Source organism: Pleurodeles waltl, chromosome 4_1 (assembly GCF_031143425.1).
Source record: "Pleurodeles waltl isolate 20211129_DDA chromosome 4_1, aPleWal1.hap1.20221129, whole genome shotgun sequence".
In the NCBI taxonomy this organism is placed as follows: Eukaryota; Metazoa; Chordata; class Amphibia; order Caudata; family Salamandridae; genus Pleurodeles; species Pleurodeles waltl.
In genome coordinates this window covers 1,012,245,725-1,012,261,982 of record NC_090442.1, presented here as the reverse complement: position 1 = coordinate 1,012,261,982, position 16,258 = coordinate 1,012,245,725, and the positions used below count along the sequence as shown (strand labels likewise).

General features: G+C 45.4%; 1 protein-coding gene across 3 annotated transcripts in view; it reads right to left on the bottom strand.

Annotated features, from left to right (window-relative positions):
• The window catches only part of NDUFA5 (NADH:ubiquinone oxidoreductase subunit A5), a 69,927-nt gene extending 61,603 nt beyond the window's left edge, over nt 1-8,324 (bottom strand). The window contains exon 1 of one of the 3 annotated variants that reach the window (XM_069229882.1): nt 8,227-8,324. In XM_069229882.1, the coding sequence (XP_069085983.1) occupies nt 8,227-8,247 (21 nt within the window). In that variant the 5' untranslated portion in view covers nt 8,248-8,324. Of the gene's footprint in view, nt 1-7,969; nt 8,006-8,167 lie in introns of those variants that run through there. The other 2 variants (XM_069229881.1, XM_069229883.1) reach the window with 2 other exon arrangements.
• Between the last annotated feature and the right edge of the window lie 7,934 nt (nt 8,325-16,258).

Genomic DNA, 16,258 nt, shown 5'->3' with positions numbered 1-16,258 from the left:
GTATTTGTGCAATAAATCATACAATAACACAATATAGTACCACAAAAATATACCACACAGTGTTTAGAAAAATATATAATATTTATCTGGATATTTGCAGGTCAAAACGAATAAAGATGCAATATGAAATTTTTGAGATATCACTGAAAAGTGATATAAAGTGTCTTGAGTCTTTAAAAAGCAAACAAAGTCTCTTTCAAGCACAAAGTACCTGATTTAAAGAGGAAAATCTCCGCAAAGGGCCGCAGAAGAAGAGATACGTGGAAAAATGGTGTGTGCGTCGATTTCTCCCCTGCACACACGGACTTGTGTCGTTATTTTTCACGCGGGGAAGTCGTGCGTCGTTTTCCGGCGCGCTGAAAGTCTCCTTCTGTTGTTCGCGGGATTACCAGATGTCCCGGGGTCTGTGCGTGGAATCCTAGGCTTGTTTTCCGGCTGCTCGTCGTTCCAGTGGGCTGTGCGTGGAATCTTCTCCCTCACAGCAGGCGTCGCGTCGATTTACTTTCTGAAGTCGGGCGGCGTTGTCCAGGCGAGGCCGTGCGTCGAAGTTCCGGTCACACCGCAGGTGTTGCGCCGAGCAGCGTCTTTCCGGATCGGAGTGCGGTGAATTTTTCACCGCGCAGCAAGTCGTGCGTCAAATTTTTCGGCGCACAAGGCGTCCAAATGAAAGAGAGAAGTCTTTTTGGTCCTGAGACTTCAGGGAACAGGAGGCAAGCTCTATCCAAGCCCTTGGAGAGCACTTCAGCAGCAAAGCAAGAGTTCAGCAAGGCAGCAGGGCAACAGCCCTTTGTAGAAAGCAGACAGGTGAGTCCCTTAGGCAGCCAGTCAGTTCTTCTTGGCAGGATGCAGGTTCTGGTTCAGGTTTCTTCTCCAGCAAGTGTCTGATGAGGTAGGGCAGAGGCCCTGTTTTATACTAAATTGTGCCTTTGAAGTGGGGGTGACTTCAAAGAGTGGCTAAGAAATGCACCAGGTCCCCTTTCTGTTCAATCCTGTCTGCCAGAGTCCCAGTAGGGGGGTGTAGCAGTCCTTGTGTGAAGGCAGGCCCTCCACCCTCCCAGCCCAGGAAGACCCATTCAAATGCAGATGTATGCGAGTGAGGCTGAGTACCCTGTGTTTGGGGTGTGTTTGAGTGAATGCACAAGGAGCTGTCAACTAAACCTAGCCAGACGTGGATTGTAAGGCACAGAAGGATTTAAGTGTAAAGAAATGCTCAATTTCTAAAAGTGGCATTTCTAGAATAATAATATTAAATTGGACTTCACCAGTCACTAGGATTTTGTATTACCATTCTGGCCATATTAAATATGACCTTCCTGCTCCTTTCAGATCAGCAGCTGCCACTTCAACAAGGTATGAGGGCAGCCCCAATGTTAGCCTATGAAGGGAGCAGGCCTCACAGTAGTGTAAAAACGAATTTAGGAGTTTTACACTACCAGGACATATAAACTACACAGGTACATGTCCTGCCTTTTACCCACACAGCACCCTGCTCTAGGGGTTACCTAGGGCACACATTAGGGGTGACATATGTAGAAAAAGGGGAGTTTTAGGCTTGGCAAGTACTTTTAAATCCCAAGTCGAAGTGGCAGTGAAACTGCACACCCAGGCCTTGCAATGGCAGGCCTGAGCCCAGGTTAAGGGGCTACTTAAGTGGGTGGCAAAACCAGTGCTGCAGGCCCACTATTAGCATTTAATCTACAGGCCCTAGGCACATAGAGTGCACATTACTAGGGACTTATAGGTAAATTAAATAGTCCAATTGGGTGTGATCCAATGTTACCATGTTTAAAGGGAGAGAGCATATGCACTTTAGCACTGGTTAGCAGTGGTAAAGTGCGCAGAGTCTAAAAACCAGCAAAAAGGAGGTCAGAAAAAGAGAAGGAGGAAAGCAAAAAGTCTAGGGGTAACCCTGCTGAAGGGCCATTTCCAACACCTGGGCATTCAGAGCTTCAATTAGACAGGACCTCAGGGAGGGAGATCTTGGGAGACCATTGAGATCACTCAAGTCCTGCGTCCTGTTCTGGAGATAACTTTGGTTGCCAATTTTGGCATGCATAGCGCTTTCTAAGATGGTCATGCTTCCGTGGTTGCTCTACTACTTTGCGAACCTCCCAGTGAGGGTCCTGGTGCTCTGGTTCTAGCAACTAGACGTTCTCCTGCAGGAAATAATCTGGGACAGGGAGCCGTCACAGGGTTACCCTCAATACCCCTCACCGCCTCCTACTGGAGAGCAGACTGCAAGTCCCATACTTTGAGTTGTAATTCACGGCAGCACACGTCCAATGCATCAGCAGGGGGCTGGCAGAACATGGGCCGCTGCGTTCTGAACACAAACAAGGTGTGTTACTAGCTAAGCTGATCAGACCTGCATTGAGGGTCCCTCTGCCTGTCCATGGCGTTGAGCTGCTGGCATCACTTCGTGAAGCGTTCAGGTTGAGGGGAGGGGGGGAAAGAGTGCTTTTTGCCCCTGAACTCCCACTTGGAAGAAGCAGAGTTTTTACCCACAGGGATCCCATTATCTTCTTTACAGCTTAGCAGATAAAACACTTTGACAGAAGTGGGGATAGTGACAGCGAGGGATTGCTACCATATGGGCACCCTTATCCCCCTAGCTGATTGGTCAGAACAGACTAGGGCTGCCAGTAGGCCAGCTCCTCCTGTACAAGGCGATTACCTTTGCATTTCACAGCCTGTGGGGTGCCGGGGAAGAGAAACCTGAGACATACAGAGTCCTCCAATTACTGCTGTCGCTGGGCTCGAGAAGCAACTTGATTATGTGGTTCTATAGGGCACTAAACGCCATGGTCAGGAAATCCCTGCATGCCCTTAGGGCCTGCTGGACTGCGGTGCTGGGACGAGACCTACCAGATGACGAACGGTGGAGAGTGTTAGCATACCCGCAGAAGGTGTCTTGCAACAAGCACATCAAGTACATTCAGTACAACTATACGCATAGGACATACCCGACACCGCAAAGTATTCAGGCTATTTACGGGGGTAATCCCAAGAGATACTCCCGCTGCACGACTCTAGACGCGGACTTCTGTCATATGTCATGGGGTTGTGGTAGGCTGCAGGAGTTTTAGGAGGCGGTTTTGGCGAGGATTAACGCAACCCTTCCCCGATCACTCGAAAATACACATGGGGTGTGCCTCTTTGGGACCTTTCTTAGACCATCAGCCAAAAAGGCTGGTAACAGATTCACTGACCTGACACTTATACTGGCACAGAGATGCATCGTTATGGCCCAGAGACCCCATGTAGGGTCTAATGTGGCAACCTAGGTCAGGCATGTATCCAGGTGGATTTGCGCTGAGGAGAGAGAGCTGCTGAGGAAGGAAGCATGCAGGGTCCGCAGGAGCCCGATAGCTGACCTGTGGTCAGAAGTAGTAGATGACCTGGAGGTGCTCTCGGTTGCGGCGGACCAGGCAGATGACTGGAGAGAGAGGACAGGTGTGATGCCCTGACTGCCACTTAGCATGATTATACCTTTGCCAAGCAAGACAATCGGGCAGCCGGCTGTCAATTGCTGGCTCGGTGATGGGTGCGGCAGGGGCATTTTGAAATATGTACAAAATTAAAGTTGGAAAAACTATATATAATCCTTTCTAAGGATGCCCAAAAATGATTCTTGCACTGCAAAGATTCAACCTCACAGGTTTTGTCTCCGAGGTAACTAACATCAAATGTCTTCACTATTATAGTAGTCTATGAGAATCCATGTAATAAAGTACCAGCTTCCAGGCTTTAACACAGCATAATAATCCACCTTTCAAGGTATATTATCTTTAACATATGATTCTCACTATACATAGCTCAGGTCTACTGTGTCTGTCATAAATTTCATAATTATAAAGAATTGCCAAAGCCAACAGGTCTCGTCTTTTGGCTGCCAAGGTGGACCTACTGGCTTTTACAGATGAAGCCACTGAGTCTATGCCGTAGCTCTGCGTCTTCATGGATCCAAGAGTTTGCCTTGGTAATTTTCTTCTGTATTTGTATGCCTGTTCACATTTCCCTCTTTATGTATCTAGGTTTGTTTATGTACGTCTGTCAGATTATTTATATGATATGTGTGTGTGTGTGAGAATCGGTCTTGGTTTCTCTCAGTGAGTTTACATGTGTCGGTATGAGCTTGAATCTGTTGGTGTTTGTGTGTAGGCACCTTTTCCCTTGTCCTGAAGAGGCCGGATTTTGTAAGGCCGAAACGCGTCGACTGTTAATTCAAAGGAGTGACCCACGGAATTTCTGAATTATTGGACTTATAACTTGAGGATTGTATCGGACTTTTTTTCCAGTGATTGGTTTCTCTCACTGAGGCCAGATACTCCCTTTGGACTACGGTCACTACCTGTTTTTGTTACTGCTTGCCAATGGATGGTTTAAGCAGCCTTTTGCTCTATATATTACGGTGCCCGAATGTAATTGTTGGGTGTGGTGCTTTATGTATAAGACTTGTATATATTTAGATTTTATCTGTTGTTCTAGTTTTTTTTTAGATGCACAGGTAATTCGTTGACACTATGATTTAATTATTTTGACTATATTAAAAGAAATTAAGGTTTTCGCTTGGATAGTTGTATTTACATTTTTTCCTTCTGGATTTCTTCTTTGTTGTACTACAGTTTGTCCCTGTTCCAGGGTGGTTATAGGGACGTCCCCTCCCTTTGTCAGGTTTCTTAAGTGTGGCATGACAACACGTTTTCGTAAGGATAGGCATGGCATCAGAAAATGGGTAAGTAATGTTGACTTTGCAGGTGCACACCAACAATTGGAGCAAAAAGCTAAAAGAAAAAAAAATCCTATTGTGCAAGGATCATCTCAGGTCCCAAATTTTCTGAGCATTTAACCTAAAAACTGCCCAACATCACAGATAATGATGTTTAAATATAAATGGTGTGCATTTCATATATTTTGTGTGTTATATAACAGTGTTTAATACATATAATAGGGGTTACAACAGTTTTAATTTATTTTATCAAAATTACCTTCATCTACATACATGGATAAATGCTTCACAAGCCCAACAATGCCATTCTTAAAGTAACATCCTGCATATAGGAGGTTAAACCTTCTTTTTAGCCTACACACTGAAAAGATGTCCTTCTTCCCCCAGATATGTATTAGATGAACATTACTCCCCTCCTAGTGCTGGACACCTTGGCAGCCACACGCAACACTGTGCATAAGAAAGGAATACTTGGCAGTTCAGGGAGAGAGCTCAACATGGAGCAGGAGAGAATCATTGAGGCAAAAAAAGCAACACAGAGGGATGAGCCACAAGGGCATCACAGAAGACGGTGTGGACTGTGAAAAAGCAACAAGCAAATGCAGTGAAAGGAGACAAATACACAAGGGTGACAGCTGGAAAACACTCTTTTAGGGTGCTGAAACAAAAAGGAAAAAAGTATCAAGTGAAAAATGAGAAGTGGAAGACATAAGTAATGCATCCATGCTCCAGGGGAGGAACAAGCACAAGAAAAGCTCACACATGCTGAGAAATAAGAAGCAAGCAAAATGAGAGTGACAATGAAGCAAACCAATAGTAAGCAATGAGTGGACTCTAAGCTAACAATAGTCTTGCAAAAGACAGATGGTCTAATAGGCAATACCTAAAAAGCTATCCTTTGTGTCGAGTATGCTCCCTGGGCTTAGTGCTAGTTCTAAACATCAAGCAATTTTCTTACAAAAGTTTACCAGAATATCCATGATTTCAGAGTACTGACACATTTGTACTATTTCTTATACGTTCACTTTGAGCAACCCTGTAGTTGTATTTCTTTGATATGATAGATTGTTTAAATAGTGTTTGTATGTGCCCTAAAGCATTTTTACATTGAAAATATCTTTATTTTTACATAGCACTACAGTCTACACACATTCTGTAAACACTCCCCGAAAGGATCCACAAAAGATGGCAAAGAACCTTGTATAAAATAAACAGGAGTAGACGGACCTCATAACTGCCAATGTTTCAGACTGCCAAACGTATCTCACTCCAAGCAACACGTTAACAAGTAAACAGAGCAATGAAGTCTATGTAAAAGAAAAATATCATAAATTACACCCTTTAGGGCAGGGCAGTTGAAACTCTAAAAAGGCCTAGAAAATACTGCAACCCTCCTTAAATGGGACATCACTAACCACATTCCCCTTTCCAAAATGACTACGTACTGTCAAATAAAAAATGATGTCACCATGATATTAAACGACAAATAAGTCTGTCACTGACAGAGGATTGTGACTGCAATTTGCAGTCTTTACTGATTAGGTAGTGAGTGGTACGCCCACAGCTTCCAACAATAAGGAGATTTACAGCACACAGGCCCGCGCAGAGGCACAAAGTGAGGCACAGGGCCCAGCCTCTCACACTACTATCACAGAGCACTATAAGGTCACCATTGAAGGGGCCGAGGGAGAACACAAGCTGCTGCCTCCCTCACTCAGGGCAGTAACTGTACCTTGATGTACCTCATTTCGTTAACCTACTCTCTCTGTACCCCCACTACACCATCCAAAAGCTTCAGTCTAGTCATAATCATATCAAGTTTCTGAGTCAAACTGAATATGCTGTGTACACTAAGAGATAGGGACTGGTGCAGGGTTGACTTACTACCAAAAAGCTACAGTAATTAAACACACTTCTGAATAGCAGTGGGTGAGCCACTTAACCAGTGAGTCAAGCTCTTGCCATATGCCAGGCTATGGCTCAGATCGAGGTCCTCTTAAACCTTCAAGCCCAAAGCGAGCAGAGTTTTCATGTGGCTTCTGCCTGCACGCACGTTGTAAACCCATACACCCAGAATTAGAGACAAAACATGGACCTTTAATGTAAAACAGGAAAAAAGAGATACCCATTTAGTGTGAAACCAGAAATCCTGGGATCAATCCCAGCTTACCCGCTTGATCAAACTGTGTGATCTTAAGTGAATATTTTATTTCACTAAACCTCCTTATATTTCATTATCACATATTAGAGCGCATTTAAATTTGCACGTTCAGCATGTGCACTGTACAAAAAAAATTGACAGTTTGACTTACTGGAATGTAATGCTGCTCGATCTATAAGGAGAAACTAGGCCACATATGGGGTTCACATGACAAGTCTTCTCTACAAGACAGATTTTTGTAGCTGCTGCAACCAAGCTCCATGAAGGAGGATCCTAGGATTGTAACAGCCAATCAGAGGGCACAGCATATGTTCCTCATTTTTGGAGTGCGGCTGTGACCCCCATCAAGGCTCCCTGCGCAAAGACTACCAGGTGAAACCTGCTCCAAGTCTAACACGGTGCCATGCAAGAAAAGAGCCAAGCTAAAAGTCCATTGTGTAAAAGAAGACGGTTAGTGGCATCTCTAAGATGACTGTAAAGAATGTTCAAATATTTAAGTGTCAAATATTATAAAGTTCTACTTATAGCTCTGGCTACTAAGAGGGCGGGTGGATTAACATTATTAACATGCAGATCTACCGATAGTTCGACACACTACTGCAACTGCATTATTCTTGTCTTCCACTTCACTCTTCTCTGCACATCACACTATTACAGTCTTTGCCTGCACTCTTCACTCTTCTGCTGTCTCTGCAATCCTCACCCTGCTGCTTTCCCTGCACTCCTCTTTCTGCTGCAGCACACCCACCTTCAGCAACTGCACCTCACCCCAGCAGACTCTACTCCTGTCCGTCACCTTCCGCCTGTTTCTGCACTCCACCCTTCTTTAGCCCTGTGTACCTCATCTTTTGAGCCGTACCATGTCCTTGTGCAGCATCCTTTCAATTCTCACTCTGAATCCTCCACTAGCTCCGACATTACTGTACTGCACTTCACTCTGCTGACGTTTCCGCACATCATTCCGCTTCTGTCCTTTCTTACAAGTCCTACTCCTTTACGAGCACCACTTACGCCTCTACTGTACATGCACTCATCACTGTGCGTATGCACAACAACCACCTTCTGTCCTTGACACATACACTTCTTTTGTCTCTGCTCATCGCTAGTGTAATCCAAGCTCCCGTTGTTATGCTTTACTGTGATCATTTCTGAGCACTTTTTTACTGAGGTTCCTGTCTGTGCACAGCGACACGCTCAAGTCCCTGCAGCAGTCCGGTCCTGTACCGCTGCCCTACGCCTCAGCCCAGGTTATTCCTTTGCTGCACCTTTCTTATCACCTGAATAAGATTCCGTCTCAAACCCTTAAAGCAACGCTGCGTGACCTCCATAGGATTACCTTCTTCAGGACACCAGCCATGGCTGCACAGCGGTGAATTATGGGAAGCCGGGGTTTTTGCCAGGCGGAAGAAACAAGACTGAACTTCACTGAAATAGAAAGAGGGCTGGCCGTTGTAGCCACAGAAGGAGATTTGCGTTCTTCCTGTAACTACACTTGTTTTATGATACATTGCTGTACCCCGAGCCTTCGGAGAGCTGACAGCTGAGCCCTCGGGACAGCTGCAGCCGAAATAGGATTGGGACACTAAATTGCACTGCCTCCCTGTTTCAGTACTCGGGGGATATATAACTTTCGATAGTATCGTACGACAGGAGTTCGAATAGTAAAGCAACTGTCCTGTCATTGAAAAACCTCTGCTTCACAAATCAATGACTAACGAATTAAATGTAACACATTTTAGTAGCGTACTCACAAGATGGCCGCCGCTGTTCTGTTTGATTCGATTTAAATACTAAGGCGCTGCTGATCCAGTGTAATGAATTTAAAGGGTCGCTACGTTTCGGGCATGGAAGTTTTAGAATCCTGCATTTTACCTGCATTGCAGGCTGGGAATATGGATGTGAAACATTCCTAGATAATGTAGATTTTCCTAGTATTCTATGACGGAAAGTCTTAATTTTATTAAAGACACAGAGGCGAGTATTATGCTTCTCTAACTTGCTTTATTTCAATCAGCAGCAGTCAAGGAACAACTACAATTCCCATGAGGCTAATGGGAAGAAAAAACGTATAGGGATATGAACCAATGGTAACAGGAGACCTGATATAATCACTATATGTGACTGCGAGCAGCCCTCTTTCTTGGTGCGAGAAGGCTAGTCTGTGTGAGAGAACAGGGGAAAAATAGCAGAAATTATGGTAACTGGCAACATGAGAGAACAAAGTTCTTGAAAATAGTTCATCCAAGACTGGAAGCGTGGGGAGATCCAAGGTGCAGGAAGAGGATGAAGTTGACAACGAGGAAGATCGTTGGACGAGGTTGGTGTCACTGGTTGAATTCTGCGGTTGATTAGACGATACTGTGGGGAGGGAAAAGTCGAGAAAACAATTGTTAAAGAGACTCTGAGGAGGGATAATACTCGCCTCCATGTCTTTAATAAAATTAAGACTTTCCGTCATAGAATACTAGGAAAATCTACATTTTATGGCAAGACTGGAGGTTTCTATTATGCTTGTTTAAAGCATGTTAATAATGACAGAAGTTGCTGTATGAACTGGCTTACAATAGAAAGTTCTAAAGACATTGTCATTAGACCAGTCAGCCGATCTCAGAATGTCCTCTAGTCTAGAACCCACCCAAAAAGCTTTGGAAGCCATAGCTCCTCAGGAAGAGTGAGCGCCAAAAACTGAGGTGTCGATACCTGCTAAGGACATGACCCAACAAACCCATCTAGCTAGGGTAGCTGAGGATTGGCTGTGTGATCTTCATACACCTTAAGGCATTGACCTACACATAATTTTGATTGGTTTAGGGAAATAAGAGTAAAACACTGAACGGAGATTGGTTTTGGTACGTCTGTTGATGGAAAAAATAACACCTGTAGGGGAGAACTAACAAAAGGAAATATCTAAAGCTCTCACATCTGATAAACATTTAATAGAAACTAGACAGAGTAACATAGTAAGTTAGCAGGAAGCATTTATAAGGATAGGTCAGAATTATCCTGCCAGGAAAGAAACAGGTTTAAGACAACATTAACATCCCAAAGTTTCGAATACTTGGGTAAAGGAGGGAAAGAAAACTTTACCCCCTTGAGTAGACGACAGAGCAGAGGATGTTCTCCGATAAGTTTTCCGTTGTAGGTATGCTGTAAGGAAATAGCTGATCTATACAGATTGATTGTTCTGTAAGACTTACCCACGCTAGCTTGAGCAGCTAGGAAATTAACTATGTAAATTATATCGGCTGAAAAGGGATCGAGGTCCTTTTGCACACACCAGCTTATCTAGAGAGACCAGGCGGAACTGTAGGCTCTCCTGGTGCCAGGGGCCCAGGCTTTATTAATGAAGTCTGAAGCCTCTGCCAAAATAGAAATGGAAGATTGGGAAGACCCGATACCTTCCAGCCCGCAAGTGTGAGAGTGCTGTTGAGAATAAGGGGATGTGGATAACCTAAGGAATTCCGTAGGAGGAAAGGAAAGATTGGTAGAAGGACCGGGAAGTCGATTGTCAGCTCGAGGAGGGGAGGGAACCAAACTTGAGATTGCCAAAAGGGGGCTACGATTATTAGCGTTGCTTTCTGGCACCTGACTTGGGCGAGTACTCTGGTAATCATTATGAACGGGGGAAAAGCGTAATTGAGAGAAGAAGACCAGTCCTGAAGAAAAGCATCGGATACTAGAGCTGAAGGATCCGGACGCCAGCTGAAGAACAGTGGAAGTTGTGTGTTGAGACGAGAGGCAAAAAGGTCTATCTTGAAGGGACCCCATTTGTGTAGAAGAGATTGAAAAACTGAGGGATGGAGTTTCCAGTCGCTGGAATCTTTGAGGAAGCCAGAATGCCAATCCGCAATCTCGTTGAGGGAACCTGGTAGGTATTCTGCAGAGAGTGAGATTTCGTTGTGGAGACAATATTCCCAAAGGCTTTTTGCCAGATCTGCTAGAGGTTTTGACCTGGTGCCCCCTAAATGGTTTATGTAGCGGACAGCTGAGACATTGTCCATACGGAGGAGGATGGTATATTGAACCCTGTTTTTTGCAAAGCTTCTGATTGCAAAGGAGCCCGCAAGCATCTCTAAATAATTGATATGCAATTTGGACTCCTCTAAAGACCAGGAACCTCCAGTCGAGATTGAGCCACAGCGGGCACCCCAGCCCATTAGGCTTGCATCTGATTCTAACACAAGATATGGATCTGATGCAAAGATAGTCCTGCCGTTCCAGGCATCTAAATGGTCTATCCACCATCGAAGTTCTGATCGGGACTCCTGGTCCAGATAAATTGTCTCCGAGTATGACAGCCCTTTTCTGAGATGACTAATTTTTAGTCTTTGAAGAGCCCAGTAATGGAGGGGACCGGGAAATATGGCCTGAATTGAAGAGGCAAGAAGACCCACGATTCTGGCTAGGGATCTGAGAGAAATCTGGGAACCGTGGAGAACTTACTTTTTGCTGAGGAAGATGCAGAGTAGCGGAACAGGAGTCGATTATGAACCCCAGGAATTCAATTTTTTGGGAAGGAGTTGTGATGAATTTCTCCTTGTTGATGAGGAATCCTAAATGAGAGAGTAGGGAGCATGTGGTCTGGAGATGGGATGGAAGGGAAAGGCAGTTCTGGTGCTTTAGGAGGATGTCGTCGAGGTAGATTAGTAATCTGATGCCTAGGGATCTGAGATGGGCTGTCACCGGTTTCATTATTTTCGTGAAGCACCAAGGTGCTGACGAAAGGCCGAACAGAAGCAAAGAAAACTGGTAAGTTTGGTCCTGCCACAGGAATTGGAGATATTTTCTGTGATCTACGTGGATCGGGATGGAAAGGTACGCGTCCTTTAGGTCTAAGCAAACCATGTAGTCGCAAGGAAGGAGAATATCTCTTCGGTGGACGATAGTTTCCATCTTGAAATGTCTGTATACGACAAAGCGATTGAAATCTCTGAGATTGATAACCGGTCTTAATTTCTTGTTCTTTTTCTGGACTAAAAAGAGAGTGCTTAGAAAACCTGAAGGATCCGGATGGGAAACTTGAATGGCTTGTTTGGAAAGAAGTGACTGAATCTCTTCCGAGATGAGAGAGGACATTTCTGTAGAGAAACGAAGAGGCGGGGGAGAAATGTTTGTTGAGGGGTTGAGTAAAGTTCTATTGAATAACCTTGAATTGTGTTGTGAACCCATGGATCGGTTGTGATAATGTGCCATTTTGCTGCAAACAAGCGAAGACAACCTCCTACAGGAGGAAGGCCAGAAGTGTGGCCTGCCTTGTTGGTAGTTGTGTCTGGAACCACGTTGTCCACGGCCGCGGTAGCCTCTGCCACGCTGGGGGTAGAACTGGGGTTTGTAGGATTGTGTATCATAAGCAGAGTTGAAGGTGCCTATGGATCCTTGCGATCGAAATGAACGTCCGGTAAAGCGGCTCCTGCCTGTACCGGCCTTTGCAAAAACCCGTGGGTTAAAGACTTTTTTGATGGATTGTTGTGCCTTGTCTATGGAGGCAAAGGTAGAGACAAATTTTCCCAAGTCTTTGATGAACGACTCGCCAAAAAGGAGTCTGTCTGCTTTAATGCCCGGGTCAATAGATGCGAGGTTAGCCATTTTTGGATCTAGTTTTAGTAATAGGCCTTTTCTCCTCTCATGCATAATAGCGGCGTTTGCGTTGCTGAAGGGTCAATATCCGAGTTGTCCATTTTTGCCATTTCTGCCATATCAAAAATACGGGCCAACGGTCCAAGAGTTTGTCTTGGCAGTTCGACCAGGCCTTGTTGACTCCCTTCGGGGATCTTTGCCAAACTTAGAAAAGAAAGTGTGTAGGGGTTGGTCAATAGAGGGAGTGGATGTAATTTTGGAACAAAGGGAATGTCTGGGACATTCTGATCTCAATTTGGCCCTAGTGGGCTTATCCAAAGGCAATCTCAGCCTGGAAGCAATGTAATCCCCTACATGGGAGGAGGGAAGCCATTCGGTGGAATTGGGATGGTGGAGGAGGGAAGGGTCAATCATGGGGTTACCGTCAAAATCTAGGATTAATTTGGCTGCGAAAGGATTGGAATGGTCTAATTTCGTTTTTTTAAGAGGAGGAGAGGACTTGGAGAGGGAGCCCCATATATCTGGATCGTCGTCCAAATCGTCCATGTCACCCATATCCTCATCAGTCTCCGAAATTTGAGATATCACAATTTTCTTTGGCGCGCTGGAAATATGTTTGGTTTTGGCAGTACACTTTTCGTGGGAGGTCTTTAATTTCCCCTCCTTTAAAGGAGGCCTGGGAGGAGACTCGTCCTCAACCTGGGGTGAAGAAACTTCACCAGTCAGTTTAGCACCAACAGGGGTGACATCAAATTGGGCTTTTTGGGCAGTCAAATCCTTAATTTTATGTTTTCTGCTTTCCCCCGCAGAATGGGCCAGTAAGGATTTTGAAACCATAGTTTTTACAGAAGACTCAAGGTTTCTTGTCATTTTGCCCATAGAAACTGAAATGGCCTTTGCTACGGCCTCATTAATAAGATTTCCGAAATCTTGGCCAAAAACATCATCCTGACTGCTGGAGTGGTCAGGGAAATTATCATTATCCATTCTAACCGTGGAAAAAAACAGTGTGGTAGAGAGAGGGTTAAAAAAAAGGGGAGCACTGAGGAGAAAATGGGGCGTTACCGAGGCAAAGAAGGCAGAGAAAATGATATCCAGAGGTGTGGTAGACGAAGGCCAGTAAGAGGAGTGGCAGCCGAAGAGAAATGGGCAAGCAGGAGAAATAACCGGCTCTGCGACCGTTGTCGAGGGTGCGAGTCTGTCGGTGGAACTCACGCAACGGTGAGGAGCCAGAAACAGCTGTTGAAAGGACAAAGAGGTGAAAGAACGCCGCGGGCTCTCGCGCGCCATGAGGAGAGGCGTGGGACAGGCGCAGGTTGCAGAGAAACGCATAGAAGCGGGCGGCAATTATAAGAAGGGCACATGCGACGGCAAGAAAAAACGTTAGATAATTACTGAAATGAAAACAATTGAGTTAAACAGACAATATAAATCATGTGAAGGATACAGTAGAATATAGCTGAACACTTATCTTGACTGCGAGCAGCAAGAAAGAGGGCTGGTCGCGATCAAGTATAGTGATTATATCAAGTCTCCTGTTCCCATTGGTTCATATCCCGATATGTTTTTGCTTCCCATTGGCTTCTGTTCCCCTTAGCCTCATGGGAATTGTAGTTGTTCCATGACTGCTGCTGACTGAAATAAAGCAAGTTAGAGAAGCATAATAGGAGCCTCCGGTCTTGCCATAAAATGTAAAGGAAAGTTTCAGTTCTATGTCAGGACAGGAGGCTTCGGATTATGCTTCTCCTTCTTTGCTGTTTATTACTTCACAGACCACAGCAGCCAATAAAATTTACTTTTTTGAAAACTACAATACCCATAAATATGACATCATAGCATCACTATCAATCATAGTCCACAAAGGTACATATCACTGAAAACCTCCATAACTGTTTCTCTTTCTTTGCTGCTTAGGGGAAGAGAGAAGTACTGTAATTTTTCTCTCTACGTTTCCCTCGTGTTTTATTGCATTGTGTTTTACCGCCACAACCAGAGTAATAAGCAGGTGGAGTTGAACTGCTCAAAACCTCTCCGGCAGCGAGCGGTCAGCCGTATTTGATTTAACACATCCGGCGGGGGTGCCAGGAGGCAAGGATAGCGAGCACCTGTCACGAGGACCGCAGTCCTCTTTATAACTCGCAGCCTGCACATGCGCAGCGTGACGCAGGCTAAATTCCAGATTTTAATCTGGTCAGCGAGCTCACGCCACCGGATTTGGCAAAATTGGAGTTGGCTCCCATGCATTTTTCAACGGTCGGGCAGAGCGTTCCCCTCATGCCCGTTCACTCACCAGGGCTGTAATTTGGCTATAACAGGTTATTCCTGAGGTTTTTTTTATATATCACAGAAAAAAGGACTATTGAAACAGTAGCTTGTAGTCAAGCTTTCTGCCTCCTGCACAGCCACAAGAGTTTGCCCCCATATAGATTGAACAGTGAGCATTCCACTACTGCTGAGTTTATATTGCACACAATTAGTGAACATGCCCTGGATGCCTCAGTGGCGCAATCGGTCAATAGAGCCCTGGCGGTCGCCTTACAGCCTATCGCCAAACAACTGAAATGGTATGCTTTGACTGTCCCTCTCTATGGCCAGTCTACCCCATGCCCCTTAGTGCCACTGGTCAAGAGAGACCTGCTCCAGGTCCCGAATGGCCTCATACAGCCCCCATGGCACATCTGTCCCAATCACAGGCATCTTCCGATCACCAATACTTGGCGCAACCTTCCACCAGCGTCCAAGCTCTACCCTACTCCCTCCCCACACGATGCCTCTGACACCTCACACTCCCCTCAGTCTGACTCAGATGATGACTCACACCCTCAAAAACATCATCGACATTCCTCTGACGAACGACAGGCCCTCCCCACCATCCTCGGAAGGCATAATTCCTACGTCTTCCCTCAATTTTGACCCAGACAAGATTATTTACCCCAGGACCTCAGACTGGGCCCCCCTCCCTGCACTGACAGACTATGCCCAGGTAAGTCTAAGGAAAGCTTTAGATAAAGACGCCCGAGTCGCATCGGGTCTGAATGTCCTCATCCTTACATACCTGACAAAGTAGCTGTGACCCAAATCTAGCAATTTTCCTCAAACGCTCTACGAAAGACCCTTAGAAGGGCATAGACAGATATTGGAAGTCCTGCCAGGACAACGTTCTGGACCTTACTGGTCCTCTATGTAAGATTTTAGACCTGGCAGTTGCCGCAAAGGAGTCTGGTTCTCAGATAGACCCTGACACACTAGCTGGATGGGCTCAATGGGCATTTTGCATATTGGGGAACGTAAATTGCGCTATCTCCATGGAAAGGTGAAGATCTATTCTGCTACGAATAGATCCCAAGTTGGCGGACCTCCCTAACGCAGAGCCAGGCCCCCTAGCCAACGGACTATTGTTCAATAGTAAATTTGTTAAGGACTTAGGCAAATTTGTCCATACGTTTACAGCACTTGACAAGACCCAGATTTCCTTAAATAAGGTATTCTAGAACCAAATATTTGCCAGGGCCGGCAGACATAGAGGGCGTCTGTCCGGCCGTTCCATCTTACACAGCCCTCATCCAGGCTACACCTCTTCAGGCAGAGGATTTTCATCTCCCGGAGACACCTTCTACCCAGACACAGCACAAGCAGGTTGTGCCCGTTCCAACTGAGGTGGTTTCCAAAACAACTATAACTCTGGCGCCAGCTCTGAAGGTAATCCTGATTTCTCCCTCCCTGGTGACACTAGGAGTGAGGACCAAACATTTTCTGCACAATTGGTCAGCATTAACATCAGATCAATGGTT